Here is a 19,624-nt window from a genome sequence, read left to right as displayed (position 1 = left end):
TTCCTCCCGAGAATTACATGATGAATATGGGTCCTGCTGCTTTTAATCCTTGCTGGAATGGCATGCAACCTGGTTTTGATGGGTTTAATGCCTTATGGTGCTGGTCCTATGCCCTATGGGGTTATGGAGTAAATCCTATGGATTTTCAGTTTGGGGGTTTTCGCCATTTGATCCATTTCAGGACATGGTGGTATTCTTCCATACTGCCCACAAGGTATGGTATGGTTTAGTTTATGTAACTAGGGTATAGTGTTTGATGTATTTCTAAGTGACTGATTGGTTACTGTTAGTTGTTGGTTTTTGATTATTGCGTTTGTGATTCATTTGTTTTATTGTTCCAGGGACCTTTCTGAGTTAGTAGGATACAATGCTCCCCCACCTGTCATGAGTAGAGAGGAATTTGAAGCTCGAAAAGCTGATCTAAAGAGAAAGCGTGATATGGAGAAACGCGAGGAAAGGTAAGCAGCCTCTCTCTTGATATTATATATACACACTTTCGTTCTACAGTGTTTACTCTTGACCTACTATATGGATTATTGAGCTGATTTGATAATTATATCAATTGCTCTGATCTGATCTTACAGGCTTGTGTTTTTCTTTTGCCTTTGATATAGGGAATTTTCTAAAGATGGGGAATATGGAAGAGAAGGGAGCAGTATAGTCAATGTTGCTTCGAGATCCAAATCTGTATGTATTTTTATAGTTCCGTTATTCTTATTTTATTATACTTGTCTCTTGATGCAGGTCGGCTTTTATATCTGCGGAGGTTATATTTGTTTCAGTTTGCTGTTTCCTATTTATTTTGAATGTGGTTTGCTGCTTAGAATAGTTAGTGTTTGGTTGCATTTCTTCTCTTCCTGCTCATGCGTATGTCGATTGCTGAAAGACCGAAGTAAAAAAGAAAGACTGAGAAAAGAAAGATCTCGCATTCTTCATTTTTTAGCATCACCTCCGATAAATCGATGTTTTTGCATTGTTGTATACGAAGAGGTGGAAATTCTTCGTGAAAATTTCTGTTCATCAAGCGCATGCTTCGAGAGAGAGAAACCGAGTATTTTGATTGTATCCATTTCGTTTTCAGCAATATGTATAAGCAAGTTTTTCAATGACCTCTAAGACCCTAAGCAAAGTTGGTTAGATTAGTCGAAATTATGTGGATTCATAGTGCGTTTCTCTGTTCAGAGATTGACACCCGGTGTCGACCACCACCCTCCAAGTCGCAACCGTCACTCTTCCCGGGACCCTGAGCTCCCTCGTCCGTCTTCCAAGAGGAAGTCTGACTACGAACATGATGACCACCACCAGCGCCATCATGAAGAAACCAACCGCGACAAGTATTACGAAGAGCCCCACGGTGACAAGGATCACCACCGCAGCAGCAGCAGCCACCTCCGCCGCTCGCAGTCCCCCACGGAAGCGTTATCTCAGGCAGCAGCCGCTGCGGCTGACAAGAAGCAAAAGGCCAGTGTGTTCTCCCGCATCAGCTTCCCTGCTGGTGGCGAAGCAGCTACCAAGAAAAGAAAGCTCTCTTCATCCGATATAGCAGCTGCCAGTTCCACGAGTCACCGAACATCGAACGGACAGCATGAAGAGCACAGGGTAGCTACTGGATCGAGAAAAGGCGGTAGCTCTGCTGTCTCTGTGGATCACAACAGCAGTGATGATGAGAGGCATTTCAAGAGGCGGCCATTGAGGTACTCCTCGTCGCCCCCGCCTGCTGCTCCGGTGGAGGAGCACCGCCACTCTAGAGGGTCGAGGGAGAGAGAGAGGGAGAGGAGCAAGCGTAGGTAACTGTCGTCGGCGGAGGTGACTGACGGAGGCTTAATTGGACACTCTATTTCGAAGCGCTTTAATTCTGCTTGGTTTGATAATGTAATAACAAAATAATGATGGTTTGCGACTGGGTTTTCTCTGTTGCCATTTAATGAAATGAGCATGTTTTATAATCATTTTTAAGTCTCATCTCCTGATTCTGCTTTGCTATCTTCTTTGTATCCTGGTCTATTGACTTCTTTGTAAACCATAGCCCGCAAATTGATAGGATTGGAGTTCCAAGGGGTTTTCTATTTTTTGTTATTTTTTTCATACAGTACTTTAAAATTCTGTCATCAAATGTGCGTAAAAATATACTGTTATTTCAGAAATCAATGAGTTACATGTTAGTTTTGAGTTGAAATAAAACTCATTTGTATGTGTATTCATTTATATAGATATAAAAAATTATACTAGCAATTTTTTGAGCTTGATTGGCCCATTGAATTAGCTCAAGCGGTTTATCAGAAGCAAGTGGTTATGTTGCAGTTTGTATGGAAGAATACATTATTGTTTGGTTTTGAGCTGCTTATGTATAAAGAAGTGTATTGTACATAGAAATTCCTGGATTTAGCCGGATCGTGAATTCAGCAGGGACCCAAACCGCCTTTTCCAGTTTTGGAAAAGTAACCAAACTTCAACTGAAATAGGCATATCAGTACCACTGGTTAACCACCGCATATCTCATCAGTTCACGCAAATTGAAATTTTGTGATTGAAAATTTTAATTTGAAACCAACCTCAAAATATAAATGACTATATAAAACTATCCTAATCTCATAAGTAAGTATATCCATTGAAGCTGCAAGCAAGAAACATAATTTTGCTTTAAGAGATGAAAATAATAGTATATCCATTGGGAGTCTCGTCTGTTCTGTTTTGATCACAACAAAAGTAGTAGCACAAGTAGTCCAAAATTTGGACTTTTTAATATCATCTATACGTATTCAACTTCATATGTCAGTTAAGATTAGTGATGACACAACAATATACGCTATAAAGAAAAGGATTGCTATCTGGAATAAAAACTTGGGATTGTCCCTCATATTTGGAGATGTCGCAGCCCTGTGAAATCAACAAAATGTTTGTTAGTGTTAATGTAAAAGAGCTTTAATATTCATATGATTCCACGATTGATGAGATTACCGTGCAATGCGCTGAGAAAGCCGACGAAAGGGCATGCTCTGGATGAAGACAATACCAGGCCGGTTAAATGAGCAGTAACCATATTGTCACCCTGCAACAAAAGCAGGCAGTGTTACTGAAATAACAAGTTGGATTCGACAAGAAATTCTGGTATGCACCTAGTGTTGGCCTAAGTAACTCTTACAAAGTATGGAGATAAAATCTCAATGGCAAACACTGAACTAGTCGTTCAGTTAAGTTCACAACTTTAAGACCAATTAGTTGCAGTTGCTGCTTTGTTGGTTATGAAAATGAACACGGAGCTAGTATGTCCAACTGAGATGATATTTTCCGAAGCACAACTAATCACTGTATATAAAAATCATCTAACATGAATTTACAAATATTATTGCAGAATTAAGCAAGAAAACTAGCTACATTATTTATGCAAATAAACGGAACATGCCCTAACTTCAGGTACAACATCTGATTAGATAGATAGCCAACAAGAAAGTTAAAAGTTCATAAAAAAGCTAACAACAGTGAACGGACTTTTATAAAAATAGAAATTTCAACTTTAGCTCACAGAATAGGAGTATTACTAACTTAACAATCAGCTTTTCCCCTGCATCACTGCTCGTAAACAAGTTGTCCTAGCAAATAACATACTCCATTCAACTATATTTTACCTAAAAATTTCAAATAGGGTTATTTTCTGGTACATACACGAATTTTTTACATTGTCCCCTAACATTATTTTTTTAATACAAGTACACAAACTATGGACTTGTCTATTTTTTATCCTAAAATCAAAACTGACGTGGCAAATTTAAATTTATGTGGCAATCAAATGATGTAGTTCTGATTTTATTAATTAAAAGATACACATCATCACTCTTCTACCTCACCTATATCTCTCTCCCCTTCGTTCTTCTTCCCGAACTACTGCAGCTATCTTCTTCATCTTTCTCAAACTCAAAAAGTTGTATTTGCAGCCAAATAATCCTTTCAAATATAACTTCTCAACTAATAAAAGACCTCGTGCAGACTTTACACTAATTTCACAATAAATGACAGGAAAAACTTATTGGGGTAGCATAAGCTCAGAACATCTGTGGGCAAAGAATCATCTGCCACATATATTGGATATAAGAATACGCAGATACTCACCCCAAAGAGCACCCTTCTCATAGGACCATTATATTTGATTTGTACATTTACTGATGCTGACACTGCAACGATGCTAGAGACATCAACTGCTAGAACTTCACCGACCTCGAGATTTTTCTGTACAACTAAAAGCACCAGTGAGATCAAAACAAATATCTACACTAATTAATTTTGCACACTTTGAAGGAGCATAAACTGCAAACACTAATTAATTGTTCCACCAGATTTTAGAAAACATAAAAAGCACATAGCATCCAAGAATCATACACAATCACTGATAGCAAAATCGAGGACGCACTTGCGCACATGTGGAGCGCGAAAAGTGGTGGATTATTTGTCTATTATAAGTTTATCCAATTATTAGTTGCTGGGATAATTGACATTTAAATCACAGCTTGCTCTTAATATTTCAGTTAGCTTAATAAGTATTGGGCCTTAGTATTGCATGGGCTGCGTTCCTGCATGGGCGTTGAGTAGCTAGACAGGAAATCTACACTAAAGTTCCTTATCAGAGAAGTTTCACGCTTTGGTCCTTGTTTGAGGAGTGTTCTTCAGTTATCGTCTTATCGATAGTTCTTTCTCATATAATGATCTTCACTCTATAATCAGCCATGGACTTTTTCTCTTGAGAGGTTGTTAGGAGGAAGGTTCAAATTTAGAACTACAGAGTCTGCATGGACCAAGGAAGCAAGTAACAAAGGCCTAAATGGCCATAAAAACTTTTGTAACAGAAAATGGAACTAAGAGGGTGTACCAGAGCCGCCACCAACTATAAATGCTAGTCCTTGACCAGATATTTTCTGCCTCAAAAATCCCTGCAAGAATATTACTTAATGACAAGTAACAAAGACAACTGAATGCAAATGGGAGAAAAGGAACCCAAATCTGACCTCAGCACTAGTAATAACATTCTGTGCCCTCGGATCAACAGTTTTTACTTTTACATCATTTATTGAGCAAAAAAAGGCATCTGGCTACAATATATGAGGCAAGTCAGATTCTGAAGCTGAATAGTTGGCTAACAGGATAGCTAGGACAAGAAGCACGACAAATCTCAAGTTATTCCGAAGCAATTTGTTAACTATCGATCAATACCTGGCACAACATTTCGCCACCAAAAAGAGCTAAATCAATCTGTATAAGATTGTAAATGAAGAAAATAGGTAAGGCCTGACGTTAAATAATAAAATGGTCTAAAGCAATGCCCCTATAGAAACAACATACCGGATAATTCTTGCAAGAGTAGGTGCAGCAATTCCCACGAACCCATCAGTTGAACCATTATTCTGGAGAACCATGCTAGTAACACATTTTCCAAGAATCCATTGCCACACACCTGCTTCATTTTCAGGCATATAGACATTTTCCATTTGTATTGACCCAGACATGTAGCACATGGATCCTGCAAGATATCTGTGTATAAAAGCTTGCACCCTTACAACTTTTTGCCATCCCAAATAGAAGATTGAAAAAGCAGCAAAAGATAAAGTATGTTCTGAAGCAGTAATTAATGTTTTGAAGTAATTACAATCAAATTCTATTAATATTTAACCATATCTTTCTTGGTGATTATGTAGCTAAAATTAAAATTTAAAAGTACATTAGAAAGAAAGCCCCTTAATGAATGGAACTCTCATTGTATTAGATTGTAAAATGTGGGGATAAGAGTAATAAACACCCTTAAAGTTTACCTCAAAGTACATATATACCATGGAGGTCTTTTGGTACCAATCCAGTCTTAATCTTCTCTAATGTTTATACTATTGCCCGATTTGAGATTTTTATGAGTGTCATTTAATTAATGTTCATACTTCATCCACAGTCCACACAAGTGGGAACAAGAGAAACTAATTTACTGCATTAATAGATATAGAGAATAGTGTTTGGGAGAGAGAAAGAACGAATATAACATTTTTTAAAAGCATATATATTAAATAACTAAATAAATTAAAGATCTAAAAGAAAACTATAACTAAATGGACTTTTACAACCAACAGTAATGATGAGCAGATCTGCTAAAGTTAGATTCGGAGTTAAGTTCGAAAAATATATCATCCTGCGTATTATTAACAGAAATCGATTAACGGAAAATCAAGTCAGCATGCATAACATTGAAGCCAATTTCTTTGTAAGCATGTCAATCTATAATCATAAAGCGTCTCCAATATTCCAAGAAACACATAGGTTATAGTTATCTTTTACCCATTCTCATCACATACAATTCAAGGAATCACATACAATCGAAATAAGAAATTGCACTCTTAAGTTCTTAGAATGTCAACGGATCTCAACTCTCAAGCAACCAAAGACCCTTTGTTAAAAAATACTATACTCATATAAAATTGATAATTACACAACAGATGATTGATAGCTTACCAGGCTTTGAAATGACCTTTTCTTGTGGCTTCAACATTATCTAAAGAGATAGTCATAAAAAATGTAAATATTATTGAAAATCCAACATTTTCCTCTAAAAAGAACAAGAATATAAAATGCTTGAGAAGGACCTGTACAATTTGAGCTTCCCCGCCCAATATCTGAAAAGCTGTTACAGCGTCCTGCGGGCTCTGAAACACGCAGAATACGGATGAGCATGTACGATACCAAAAGAAAACTGAACTGGTTTTCATGATAATGGACTAAGAAGCCTAAGATTGACACTTAACCAGCACTTTCATTTTCAAAATATTAGTAATATTTTAAAGTTACTCTGGAAATTGGAACATACTGGTTATGGATATTTTCATTTTCACTTACGTCATATGGCATGATTATTTCAAAAGGAGAAGAAAAACAATGGTAGGACAAATATCTTTGAGATGTGTAGTGCATAGTTATACATTTCTTTATAAATAACTCAAGAGTTCTGATGTAGAAATAGAAAGATCTTCCACTCTTCGAGTGTCAAAAATCCTAGGACTTTCTGTTACAGGGATTACGGCAAATGTATGCCTACTTGGTTCCCCAGGATGGCATATAACTGCTGCAGATCGCTGATGTGGATTAGCCAGTACTCTTGAATGCAGAAAATGCAAGCAAGCAAGCGGTGGGGGTGGAACTGTTTTAAGACTTGCAATTTAGTTATTCAGTTGTTTCATAATTTAATTATTCTAGTCACCCAGTTTTTGTTCAACTTTTTTAAGGGTTAAAGGTGTTGGGAGTATTTAAGCATATGGCCTTTTGTTAGGATATGTTTCTTAAGAGGGTTGTTTCCTGCCTAAGGCTAGCAGGAGAAGTGCATGTGGTCTATTTGAAGCCATTTCCCATCATTACACATTTGACCTGAGTTGAGGTTTATACGTTCTTGGTAAAGGAGAAAATTCCCTCTGTTTTATAAGGATAATTTCCTTAGCTCTATCAATTTGGTCCAAACTACCATGTCCTTTAATTTATGCTAGCAACAGGAATGGAAACTCGATTGGATAGTATGGATTCTGTAGATGAGGGTATCAAGTTGATTTAGGCTCAGTTGCTTAACATGTATGATAATCTGGACCATTTAAAGAAGTTGGGTAACATTGAATCAATGCTGGCTCGCATGTCGCATCCCTATTCTGCGACAACCACAGTGAGCAGCAGTGGCACACCATCCGTTACTTTATCAATGTAAACCACTGATTTTTAGAAGCGTCCAATGCAAAAGCATTGATACGAGCTACGTGCTAATAGCATTGTACTTCCAGTTTTCCTTACACTATCCGAAAATGGACACTCTGGAATTTACCACATACCTGACTTCCAAAATGCCCAGCAGCCTAAATGAGATTGGCGAGATTCTGTCTCCATTTTTTCAGTGATCACTAATCAATTCCCGAAGACACAGAAATACATAGCAAACCACTCAAACGCAGCTCTAACTTAATCCGAAAGAACAACTCTTAGTCATGCTCAAAATATTGATGAAATGGTAATTCTCTTCAGGCAAGGCTAAAGACGAACGAGTAAAAGCAGGTCATCATCATCATCATAACACACAAGAAATCATCACCAGCCCATACAGTCATTCAAAAACCACCCTATACAAACCCTAATTCAATGAGAAATCACTAATCCAGATTTGAGATGTCTAAGCGCGCACACACAGATATATATTATCTAAATCGAAGACGTTTTACTCATATGAAAGAGAAAATTAACCTGGTAAACAAAAGGCTGGAAAGGCGTCGTAAAGAAAGGGGCGGCCATTGACGAAGGATCAGAGCTCAAATTTGGCGATCGATCAATCAATTTTTCATTACCGAGTGTCTGTTAACTTTTATGCCCCAAACCCAGGGTTTTTGCTTTGAATTACACAATCTAGCCGGCAAATTTCGTGTTGCTGAAATTGCCTTAAGTCGTTTGCTTTAATTGCGCTTGCAGTTTATGCAGGTGAGCTGAACACAGTCAAAAGAAGGCGGCTTTTGGTGCATCGATTTTCCGGTGATTATTAGTATGTCATCAATATGACGTGGCATCTTTTTATTGGTTGGAGGAACCACATGGACGTGGTCTTTCTTTGGTTGAGTCGATGCAAATATTAATATACAATAGTACTTGTAGTAATTTTCACATTTGGCATCCCATGTCACATCATTTTATGACTGTGTTGTTGATTTGTACTCCCTTCCCGGGCTACTCATCCCTTTACTTTTCGACACGGAGATTAAGGAATGGGTGTATAGGAAAGTCAAAAATGACGGCTATAGGTGAAAATTTTTACTAAAAATGGAAAGAGTGCAAGTAACTTGAGACGCCCAAAAAGGAAATAAGTGCGAGTAGCTTGGGACGGAGGGAGTATTATTAAAATGAAGAATATACGTATCAATATTGACATTCTGAATGGCCAAAGTCGTGAACGATGTCAGTTTTATAATAGAATTACGTCAGTCTTAAATGCACAAAATGTCTTGAATTACGTCAGTCTAGAATACCTAGTGTGACGTCACCTACTTAATTTCATTTTATGATAATTTATATTCTAAGTGTTAGGTAGCTGAGACCATTTATCCTTTTGGGGAGTGTAGGTGTAGGTTTCGCACGCACGACTAACCTGGCAGCTGCATAATTTTGCCAACCCCCAAACCATACACATGTAAGTCCATGAAAAACAAATAAACAAACAAATAAATAAAACACTGAGACAAATAATCTCAGATAAGAGACTGAGATGGAGAATGATGGCAACGCATCCCTCAACAAAGGGGTGTGGAGCGCTGATGGGGTACGTACTAAACAAGCCCAAAAGCAGTGACAGCTCAGCTAGCCCAAGAAAGAGTTCAGTTCGGCACAACCAAAGAGTTCGGCCAAGAGTTCAGGTCGGCACAACCAAAGAGTTCGGCCTCAGCCTGCAGCTCGGTAAAAGCCGACCAATCAAGCTCTGCCCTCAGGTCGGCATCAAGCTCTACTCTCAGATCGGTAAAAGCTGATCTGAGACCAAAGCAGTTCGGTCTCAGTATTCGACCGAACTAGAAGTTAGTGGACTCGTGAAAGGCCTCCACAACTTCCAATGCACCCACGATCTGAGGCCATGACCTACACTACATCCACGACCTAGAGTGATGACGTAAGCCACGATCTTAGTTCAATGTATAAATAGAACTAAGATCAGATAGACAAGGGTTAAGCTCTCTAGAGATAAAAGACCATATAGCAAATAGCAAGTTTGTATTTGTAAGCTGTAGAAAACAGATCAAGCAATACAATCTTGTCCTCCCTTCTTCCCGTGGACGTAGATTTACTTCAGTAAATCGAACCACGTAAATTCTTTGTGTCGTAATTTATTTTTACGAGCATTTATCATCATCAGAAATTCGCGGAATCATCACTGGCGCCGTCTGTGGGAAACAGAGAACCAAATTTGTGATAAAGCGAATTTTTGATCCATTTTTTCCACCCAAAAAATGCATACCAGATCGCAGAGTACCCGTATTCCTGCCCGTGAGAACCAGGAGGAAGCCAATCCATCCCATAGGTCTGGAAAACAGCCTAGGGATAAATCCACCACCAGTTCTCATGGCGAAGGAACAAGCCGCTCCAAAAATCGTCCCACTGAGTCTTCCCAGCAGCCTGATTTGAATGAGGCTGTCAAGCTGTTCTTGGCTGAGAAGCAGGATGAGTTCTTAGCCTTCCTGCAAAAGAGCCAAGAGCCGAAGACGAAAAACGGTGGATTCTCCTTCCTCATCCAGACATGAAAGTCACTACCGCAGTAGTGCCGTGTCTTCCAGGAAAAAGAATCCTCAACCCCGACACATTCCTGTTCCTCCTCGGTACCGGAATCACAGGAGATCTCCATCTCCTCCATACCGAAGAGATGTCGGGTTCGCCATGTACGGAGCATGAAGACTCCGTTCTCGGACGATATCACCCGAACTTCCCTACCACAGAACTACCGAACTCCGTCGATAACCTATGACGGACTCGTGGATCCTCATGACTTCCTGGGACGCTATCAGTATAATATGGCGAACCAAGGTCTCAATGAGGTCCATGTGTGCAAGCTGTTCCCCGAGCTGCTCATCGGGAACGCCAGAAGGTGGTTCGACAACCTTCCTCAAGGCAGCATTAGATCCTACCGAGATCTAATGGATGCTTTCCACAGGAGGTTCTTTCAGAAAGCGGAAGCCCGAAGCACTTCGGCTCAGCTGCTTTCTATACGTCAAGGTCGCGACGAAAAGATCAGCGACTTCCTGACGAGATTCCATAAGGAATGCCTACAAGTAGATAATCTCAATGATCTACTTGTCATTTCGGCATTCCAAAATGGAATCCTGCCCGGAGCTCTCTACAAAAAGCTCGTGGAATGCAGTCCGCAAACAGCTCAAGAGATGTGGGACATTGCGGACCAGTTCTCCCGAGCCGATGAGGCAGACCGTCGAAAACGGTCTTTAGACAGCTCATCTAGAGGAGACGAAAAGAAGCCCGATCATAGCGATCAGAGGTTTCCTCGCCGAACACCTTCCCCACCAAAGGAGGGATAGCGGTCATACGAGGTGATCGAAAAAGAGCAAGTGTGTTCGCAGATTGCGCTTAAAAGTGCCGAGCAATCAGTTCGGCACCATCAAGCATAGCAATCACAGCAGCCGGAGTCAGAAGCAGGCGAAATGACCGAAGTCACACCGGAGCCGAACTCAATGGTGTACGGCATTGAAGCCGTGATTCCGGTTTAGATCGGCATACCCAGTCCCCGAACTCAATTTCTCCTCAGAAATGAATGGTGACGGACTGAGAGCCGAACTAGATCTTGCCGAAGAAAGAAGAGAATTGGCCTGCATAAAAGCAGCCAAGTACAAGGAGCAAGTAGCCCGGTATTACAACCAAAGGGTGAAGAAGCTGCAATTTCAAGTGGGAGATCTCGTCTCGAGAAACAACGAAGTAAGCCGAGCAGAAAAGCTGGGCGAGCTCGAACCCACAGGGGAAGGTCCATATCGGGTGTCAGAAGTCCTCGACAAAGGGTCTTACAAATTGACTCACGTGTCAGGAGCACAAGTACCCCGAACATGGTACGTTTCCAACCTCAAAAAGTTTCATTTGTAAGAGACAGTCCGGTCAGTCAGTCTTGAGTTCTGTTCGGTCAATGTGCTTTCTTTGGTTTGCTTGATCTTTGTTTGTCTCTGTGCGTTTTATCTGTGCGTTTTGTCTGTCTATGTGCGTGTCGTCTCTTACAAATGTTACTGAGGTATCTTGTTCTTCGAAGGCTGATCCCCTTCTTAGAACATATACAAGCAAACGATTGTGAGTCAAAGCTTCTAAAGAGGATACAAGACCACAATTCAGCTTAAACAAGCAGTTCGTCTGAAACGAGCTGCAACAAGCCAACGATTGTGAGTCAAAGCTTCCAAGGAGGATACAAGACCACAATTCAGCTTAACAAGCACTTCGTCTGAAACGAACTGCAATAAGCCAACGATTGAGAGTCCAAGCTTCTCAGGAAGATACAAGACCACAATTCGGCTTAAGAAATAAGCACTTCGTCTGAAACGAACTGCAATAAGGGAAAGTCCGATCCACGCGATAAACCTCGCCGAATTAGGACGACCAAGTTCGGTCAAAGAAGTTTACCTCATAAGACCGAGGACGACCATGTCTAGTCAAAGAGGTTTACTGCATAAGACCACTTCGGTTAACGGGGAAAGTCCGATCCACGCGATAAAACTCGCCGAATTAGGACAAGGGAAAGTTCGATCCCGGCGACAAAAATCGCCAAATTAGAACACAAACCAAGTCCGGTCAAAGATGTTTATTTCATCAGACCAAAGACGAGTCCGGTCAAAGATGTTTATTTCATCAGACCAAAGACGAGTCCGGTCAAAGATGTTTATTTCATCAGACCAAAGACGAGTCCGGTCAAAGATGTTTATTTCATCAGACCAAAGACGAGTCAGGTCAAAGATGTTTATTTCATCAGACCAAAGACGAGTCCGGTCTAAGATGTTTATTTCATCAGACCAAAGACGAGTCCGGTCTAAGATGTTTATTTCATCAGACCAAAGACGAGTCCGGTCAAAGATGTTTATTTCATCAGACCCAAGACGAGTCCGGTCAAAGATGTTTATTTCATCAGACCAAAGACGAGTCCGGTCAAAGATGTTTATTTCATCAGACCAAGGACCAAGTCCGGTCAAAGAAGTTTACTTCATAAGACCGAGGACAAGTACGATGAAATTTTTCGCTAAGCTGTAAATACAGTGTTAGAAGCGAAAACAAAATTTCATTTTTCAAATCTTGTTCGGCACACAACTCCGCTACCCTACGAGATGGCGTTACGCTATTACAAAGGACTATTCTACTGTCCAGGGTTGCTAAAGTTGAGCCATCTATTCACAAAATCCTCGTGAAGCTGAGTTCGGGCGTTCCAGGCAGCCGCAGAATAAGCAGGTCGACGAGATGCTCTAATCGACCTGCCACCTCTTCTCTGAGCCCGGGAAGCCCTAGCACCTCGGCGGCGAAGAGTCTCTTCACGAAGCATTTGCCGATCTTGCTCACTCATAACCACAGCTCTTCTGCGAACTTCAGTCCGTCCTCGACTTGACGTCTCCGGTTGTCCCTGAGTTCGTTGCTGACTTGGAGTAGGGTTTTGAGCAAGTGAATCAGAGGTTTGAGCTGGAGTACTAGCATCTGTTGGCGGGAAATGCCGGAGGAATCTCTCAATTGAGGGACGCCGGGCAAGAACTATGTCGTACCGAGAGGCCAGCGCCGCAATGATGTCACGACTTGTTGGCAAGCCGAGCTCTCCAGCGCATTGTTCCTCCGGAGTACATCATATTCCTCCCACAGTTCGTCAACTCGACTCTGAACATCTGATATGGTCATTCCCCCGCGCACACGGATGTAATCCTCGTACGCAGTCCTCTCAGCAATGGTCGTATTCAGCTCGGCCTCCAGATCATTCTTATCGGACTCTAAGTCCTTGATATCGGCCTCCAGCTTCACTAAACGAGCCAGAAGCTCGTCATTCTTCGTCTGATCGGCTATAGCTCTTCTCTCAGCTTCGTCCAAAGCCGAAGAGTACAGCCGTTTCCAGTGAAGTATCTCCATCTCCTTGGTACAAAGCAGCTATATTTAGTTCGGCAGCTGTACCGAGCAGATAGTAAAAATACAACAGGAATAAAGGCGAGTACGAAAAGCTATACGAAGACAAGTGTAGAGAATTTTCAATCACAAGGAAAATTTTTTTACACTAGGGCTTCAAGGCCATTTTACAAGGAAGAAACTAGACTAAGAGAAGGGAGACGAAATCATACTCCGCCAGCTTCGTCTCCGGCTCCTCGGTCTGGTACAGCTTCTTCTCCTGGGCTACCTCAGCCTCGGCCTCGCCTCCTGCCGGCCTCGCCTCCGCCTCCTGATCGGCCTCCTTCTCCGGATGCCCGGCCCGCTCGACTTCGGCCTCCAGCTCCAGCGGCTCGGCCTCACCCTCTCCGTTGTAAGTCGAAGCGGGTGAAACGGGTCCCACAGAGGCAAAGATAGCCTCCAGGTTCTCGTCCCGATCAGCTCGACAACTCCGGACTCGGTCTGCAGAAAGCAGACCGAGGATGAAGCGAGCTCCTCAAGGAGCGGCAGATTCTGAAGCCGAGCTGCTATCTCTCGGCTGTACAGAGGCAGCACGACGTCGGCCCCTGCTCGCCCTTATCGGCAATTAGCCTTACCAGACTACCGACAAAGGCCGAGAACTGGCTGCTCAAAGAGTTTCTCCGTGTAAACACGGAGACCCTCTCCTTGGGCAACCACGGCGCAGCATCACTCCGTTTCGTCTGCTCTCGCTGGATGACGAGCTGGTTTTTGGCAACTGAGCTTCATCCTGGGCCGAAATCCTAGCAGCTCTGGCTTTCTCAAAGTTTGCCTCAGCCTGCTCGGCCCGGTGACAAGCAGCCCAATTTCCTCTGCATCTCAGCATAGTCGTTGGACGCTTTGGAGAGTTCGACTGCGACGAGCTTGGAGAGCATATCGTTCCTCTGAAAATGGATAAGGAAAAAGTCAACAGAGGGCACCAAAAATACAGGACAGAAGCCAAGCAAAGAATCAAGAAGACAATTCACCTCGGCGAAGTCCGTGGCCATAAAAATGGCTCACAGATATGCTCCGAAGGAGGCGCCAAGACCACGTCTTTCTCTGGCGCTCTCGGGGGCTTCTGGGTCTTCCCCTTCCTACTTGCCGAAGTCGACTCCGGCTTTTTTGGACCCGAAGAGGTCTTTTGCCTCTTCGGATTCTTCTCGGCATCAGGCGCCGAGCTGGTAGCCTTCTCTCTCTCCGGCTCCTTGGACTCGAAGATTTCGGGTAGCCTTGTTCAGCATGTACACTGCCAAAAAGCAAGAAAGCAAGGTTAGTTTTCTTCGTTAAAGCAGTAGAGCATAAAGATAAAGAGAAATCCTCACCCTCGGCCTCTTCGTCCGAAGACGAGATGTCGAACACGACGTCGCCCTTGACGAGCTCAGACTCCGTGTATTGTTTCCTAACTATGGGAATCTTGTTGAGCTCGCCATCGAGCTCGTCCACGTCCAACGGTTCAGGCGAGGATGACGGATAACGGACTTCGGCCCTCTCCAGGGAAAACTAGGAGCCGCAGTCCTATTATAAAAAAAGAAGCGATTTTGCCATTTCGGCCATTTGGTTTTACAAAAGGCCCTAAAAGGCTGTAAAGGACCAAGTAAAACCAAGATCCCTTCCTTTTAAACTGGAAAAAATTAAGGATTGCCCTCAGAGACAGATCCTTATCTAGCCTACGCAGTTCGGCAGCAAAAGCCGATAAGTGCCTCCAAGAGTTCGGAGTCACCTGACCTAAAGGGAGTTGAAAAAAATCTAGCAACTCTACAAAGGCAAGGGGAAGGGGAAACGAAGCCCGCATTCTAAGCTGGCTTCGTAGACGGTGGCGTAACCTTCCGGCGGCGAGTCCGCCTATAAAGGTCGTCGGGAATCGCAACCTTCCCCCCAGGAAAAGAGTATTTTTCGTGAAGGGATATCACAGTATCCTTACTCAAGATACTGTGAAAATACTCTACGGTCTTCTCCCCGGATTCTTTCCGGCTAGAAGACCCCTTATCCCCTTCACCACCGCTACCAGACTCAGACGAAGAAGAAGCAGACATGGTCCTTACTCTTTGCAAAATCTGAGGAAATTTTTGAAAGCGGAAGAAAATCTTTCACGCAAAAGATAGTGCAGAAGAAGCCAATAGCAAAGGTGTTCAAACGATGAAGAAAGGCGTATTTATCAGATTTGGAAAAGATTTCAATCATCGCACCGTTTCATATCCCACCTTTTCAGGATTCGACGGCCGGATTTTACTGTCGCATTTAATGCCGCATTTAATGCAGTCACGCGCAAGGCACGTCCCCTGACTTCAGCCTCCCCCGTACCCTTATCCGGAATGCCGAAGTGACTCGCTTCGCCGAAGTGATTCACTTCGCTTTTGGGGGGGGTAGTGATGGGGTACGTACTAAACAAGCCCAAAAGCAGTGACAGCTCAGCTAGCCCAAGAAAGAGTTCAGTTCGGCACAACCAAAGAGTTCGGCCAAAGTTCAGGTCGGCACAACCAAAGAGTTCGGCCTCAGCCTGCAGCTCGGTAAAAGCCGACCAATCAAGCTCTGCCCTCAGGTCGGCATCAAGCTCTACTCTCAGATCGGTAAAAGCTGATCTGAGACCAAAGCAGTTCGGTCTCAGTATTCGACCGAACTAGAAGTTAGTGGACTCGTGAAAGGCCTCCACAACTTCCAATGCACCACGATCTATTTAGTGGTGTCAACTCAGGCCACGATCTGAGGCCATGACCTACACTACATCCACGACCTAGAGTGATGACGTAAGCCACGATCTTAGTTCAATGTATAAATAGAACTAAGATCAGATAGACAAGGGTTAAGCTCTCTAGAGATAAAAGACCATATAGCAAATAGCAAGTTTGTATTTGTAAGCTGTAGAAAACAGATCAAGCAATACAATCTTGTCCTCCCTTCTTCCCGTGGACGTAGATTTACTTCAGTAAATCGAACCACGTAAATTCTGTGTGTTGTAGTTTTCATTCTCTACCAGCTTTTACTAACCTCAGAAATTCGCGGAATCATCAAGCGCCGATGAAGACGCGACGCTCGCCCAATACGTCGCCCTCCACGGCCCCAAGAGGTGGAAATGTGTGGCCATCAAATCAGGTTCATTCATCTTTTCACACACACACACATATTTAGTACACATGGTTGAAATGGGAGTTGTTGCAGGGTTGAACAGGTGTGGTAAGAGCTGCAGGTTGAGATGGCTCAACTATCTTAGACCTGATGTAAAAAGAGGCAACTTTTCTGATGCTGAAGAGGATTTGATTCTTAGATTGCATAGGCTCATAGGAAATAGGTTCGAATATATTCGCTCCTTGTTGGAAATTTGTGTGTGTGTGTGGCATGCATGACTCATTTAGTGTGTGTATGTAGGTGGTCGTTGATCGCCAAGAGAATCCCCGGGCGAACTGACAACGAGATCAAGAACTACTGGAATGCTCATCTGAGGAAGAAAGCAAAGCTAATGGAGAAGTTACCTGCAATTTCGCTAGCTGCAATGAAGGAGAATCTTTGGAGTGAGGAGGCCAGTAATGGAACAGAGAGTCAAGAGACGGAAGACATCGGAGGTGGAAATGAGGATGGAGACGATGATGAATCTTTCGATGTCTCAGCCTCTGAACTGAATTGGGTTAAAAGTTTTCTTGAACTCGAGGAAGATGTATGAATGATGCTATAATAGTCCTGTAGACAGTAGAGTAGAGTATGAAAATTTGATATGTAATTCAATGACAATGGGACGTCCGATGCGTGCCTTCGTCCGCGGGCGCCATCGTCCGCCCCATTGTGGGTGCGCGCCATCGTCTGCGCCCTATGCTCACGCCCGATGCATCGTCCGCGGTTTAAGCGCGGACGATGGCCTATCGTCCGCGCCATCGTCCGCGTCATTGTGGGCTCGGCGGACGATCGGCCATCGTCCGCGCATTGTGGGCTCGGCGGACGATGCCATGCGTTTTTTTTTCTATTTAAACATCGTTTCTCATTCACTTGTTCATACGAACATCTCGCCTCTCTCGTTTCGCTCCTCTCTCACATTTCTACCTATCTCACATACCAAAATGAATCACGACAATGACACCACTAGTTCTAGCTCCTCGGAGTCGGGTAGTTCACACTCGGAGACCTCGGCAGCCTTAGATGCAGCCGTTGAAGAGGCTATGGCGGAATGCTTACTCGAACTGCAGCGCGAGGAGGCGGCGGCGGAGCAGATCCGCAGGCCTATTCGACGTCGGACGTCTATCCGACGCGACCACGCGGCAGCTCACCAACGTCTGGTTGAAGACTATTTTGCCGATCAACCACGGTGGGGACCAACTGTTTTCCGCCGACGGTTTAGTATGTCGCGTTACTTATTTCTCAGCATTGTCTGGATGTTGTCGTCACGTGATGAATACTTCACGTGTCGGGAAGACGGCATCGGCAGACCCGGCCTTACACCGTTGCAAAAGTGCACGGCTGCACTCCGTCAGTTGGCATACGGCACCACGACGGACATTTTCGACGAGTACCTCCACGTCGGGGAGACAACAGGCCGGGAGTGCTTGAAGAGATTTTGTAGGGGAGTTGTGGAGGCCAACGACGACACATATTTGCGCAAGCCGACTGCCGTTGATTGCCTTGGCCTGATGAAGATGCACGGACGGAAAACGACTTTCCTGGGATGCTAGGGAGCATCGACTGTATGCACTAGGAGTGGAAGAATTGTCCGACGGCGTGAAGAGGCCAATTCACTAGTGGATACAAGGGCAGCCACCCGACTTTGATCCTCGAAGCCGTCGCTGACCATCGGCTCTGGATCTGGCATGCGTACTTCGGCGTAGCCGGGTCGAACAACAACATCAACGTCATCAACTCCTCCACCCTCTTCGCCGAGCAATGCAACGGCAACTGCCCGGCCATCGAGTTCACTGCCAACAGGCGCCGATACCACATGGGGTACTACTTGGCCGATGGCATATACCCACGATGGCCTTTTTTCTGAAGACGATCAGCTGCCTAATGGGTGAGAAGAGGGTTTTATTTGCGCAAAAGTAGGAGTCGACACGGAATGATGTCGAGCGGACATTTGGTGTGCTCCGAATCACGGTGGGCCGTTGTGAGAGGGTCGGCTCGTCTTTGGTTCAAGGAAATCATCACCGACGTCATGTATTCGTGCATTATCATGCACTACATGATAGTCGAGCATGAAGGTGGGAGCATCACCGACTGGAACGATGATGACGGTGCATCTAGCTCGTCCAGCTCGGCGACCGAGCCCCCCGCTAGTGGATTGCCATCAGGCTTCGACGAGGTTCTAGCTAGACATGCCTCAATGCGCAACCAACAAGACCATGCGCAACTCATAAACGACATGATTGAAGAAGTGTGAGCCCGTAATCGCCGTCGTTGAGTTTGCATATTTTTTTAATTCGTATTGTAATGTATTAATTTTTATATATGAAATGAAGTTTTTTCCTAATTTTGTTTTCTTTAAATATTCAAATAAAAATAAATGCATAGAGCACCCCATTGCAGGTGGGGGTAAGAGGATAAAACTGCTAACGTGGCACACCTTAGGGAGCCCCGTTGTGGATGCCCTTAGATGTTTCAAATAAACCATAAATGCAGATTTAATCACACTGTCAACTGTAAAATCCCGGTACAAAATTGCTGCACGAAAGAGGAGGTTTTCTATACAATCTTGACTTTTGATCTCACTCTTCATACCAACACAAATATATGCATATATGATCTTTTCTACATAGCAAAAGCTCTTTTCAAAAGATTGAACACGATAAACGAGAAGGAGCATCACAACTATCCTTTTAGAAGCTAGCCACCGGAGATTTTACCCTCAGACCATATCTCCTCAGTAGTTGCACTCCAGTCTGGCACAACCACATAACCCATGCGAGAAAGCAAGAGAAAAACCACTTTCATGGTTTCCTTAGTTCCATGCACGCTTTTAACGTCACTCAGAACCTCCAAATATGAAGCGGCCCCTTGGTTGGAGTCGACCACCCGG

At 43.5% G+C, this 19,624-nt stretch overlaps 2 protein-coding genes and 1 pseudogene across 2 annotated transcripts; 2 read left to right on the top strand and 1 right to left on the bottom strand.

Annotated features, from left to right (window-relative positions):
* The first annotated feature begins 26 nt into the window (after window positions 1-26).
* On the top strand, window positions 27-1,791 carry LOC121790358 (E3 ubiquitin ligase PQT3-like). The gene is made up of 4 exons (XM_042188600.1): window positions 27-214; window positions 342-458; window positions 615-687; window positions 1,183-1,791. The coding sequence occupies exons 1-4, from the start codon at window positions 27-29 to the stop codon at window positions 1,789-1,791; spliced, it is 987 nt and encodes a 328-aa protein (XP_042044534.1).
* Window positions 1,792-2,633: 842 nt separating this feature from the next.
* Window positions 2,634-8,587, bottom strand: LOC121790357 (annotated as a pseudogene).
* A 666-nt stretch (window positions 8,588-9,253) lies between these two features.
* On the top strand, window positions 9,254-17,287 carry LOC121790359 (transcription factor MYB114-like). The gene is made up of 4 exons (XM_042188601.1): window positions 9,254-9,307; window positions 16,623-16,722; window positions 16,789-16,918; window positions 16,996-17,287. Exons 1-4 carry the CDS (start codon window positions 9,254-9,256, stop codon window positions 17,285-17,287), a joined length of 576 nt encoding a protein of 191 aa, XP_042044535.1.
* Window positions 17,288-19,624: the final 2,337 nt, after the last annotated feature.

This window comes from Salvia splendens, unplaced genomic scaffold (genome assembly GCF_004379255.2).
Source record: "Salvia splendens isolate huo1 unplaced genomic scaffold, SspV2 ctg489, whole genome shotgun sequence".
Lineage (NCBI taxonomy): Eukaryota > Viridiplantae > Streptophyta > Magnoliopsida > Lamiales > Lamiaceae > Salvia > Salvia splendens.
This window is presented reverse-complemented; position numbering and strand designations above follow the sequence as displayed.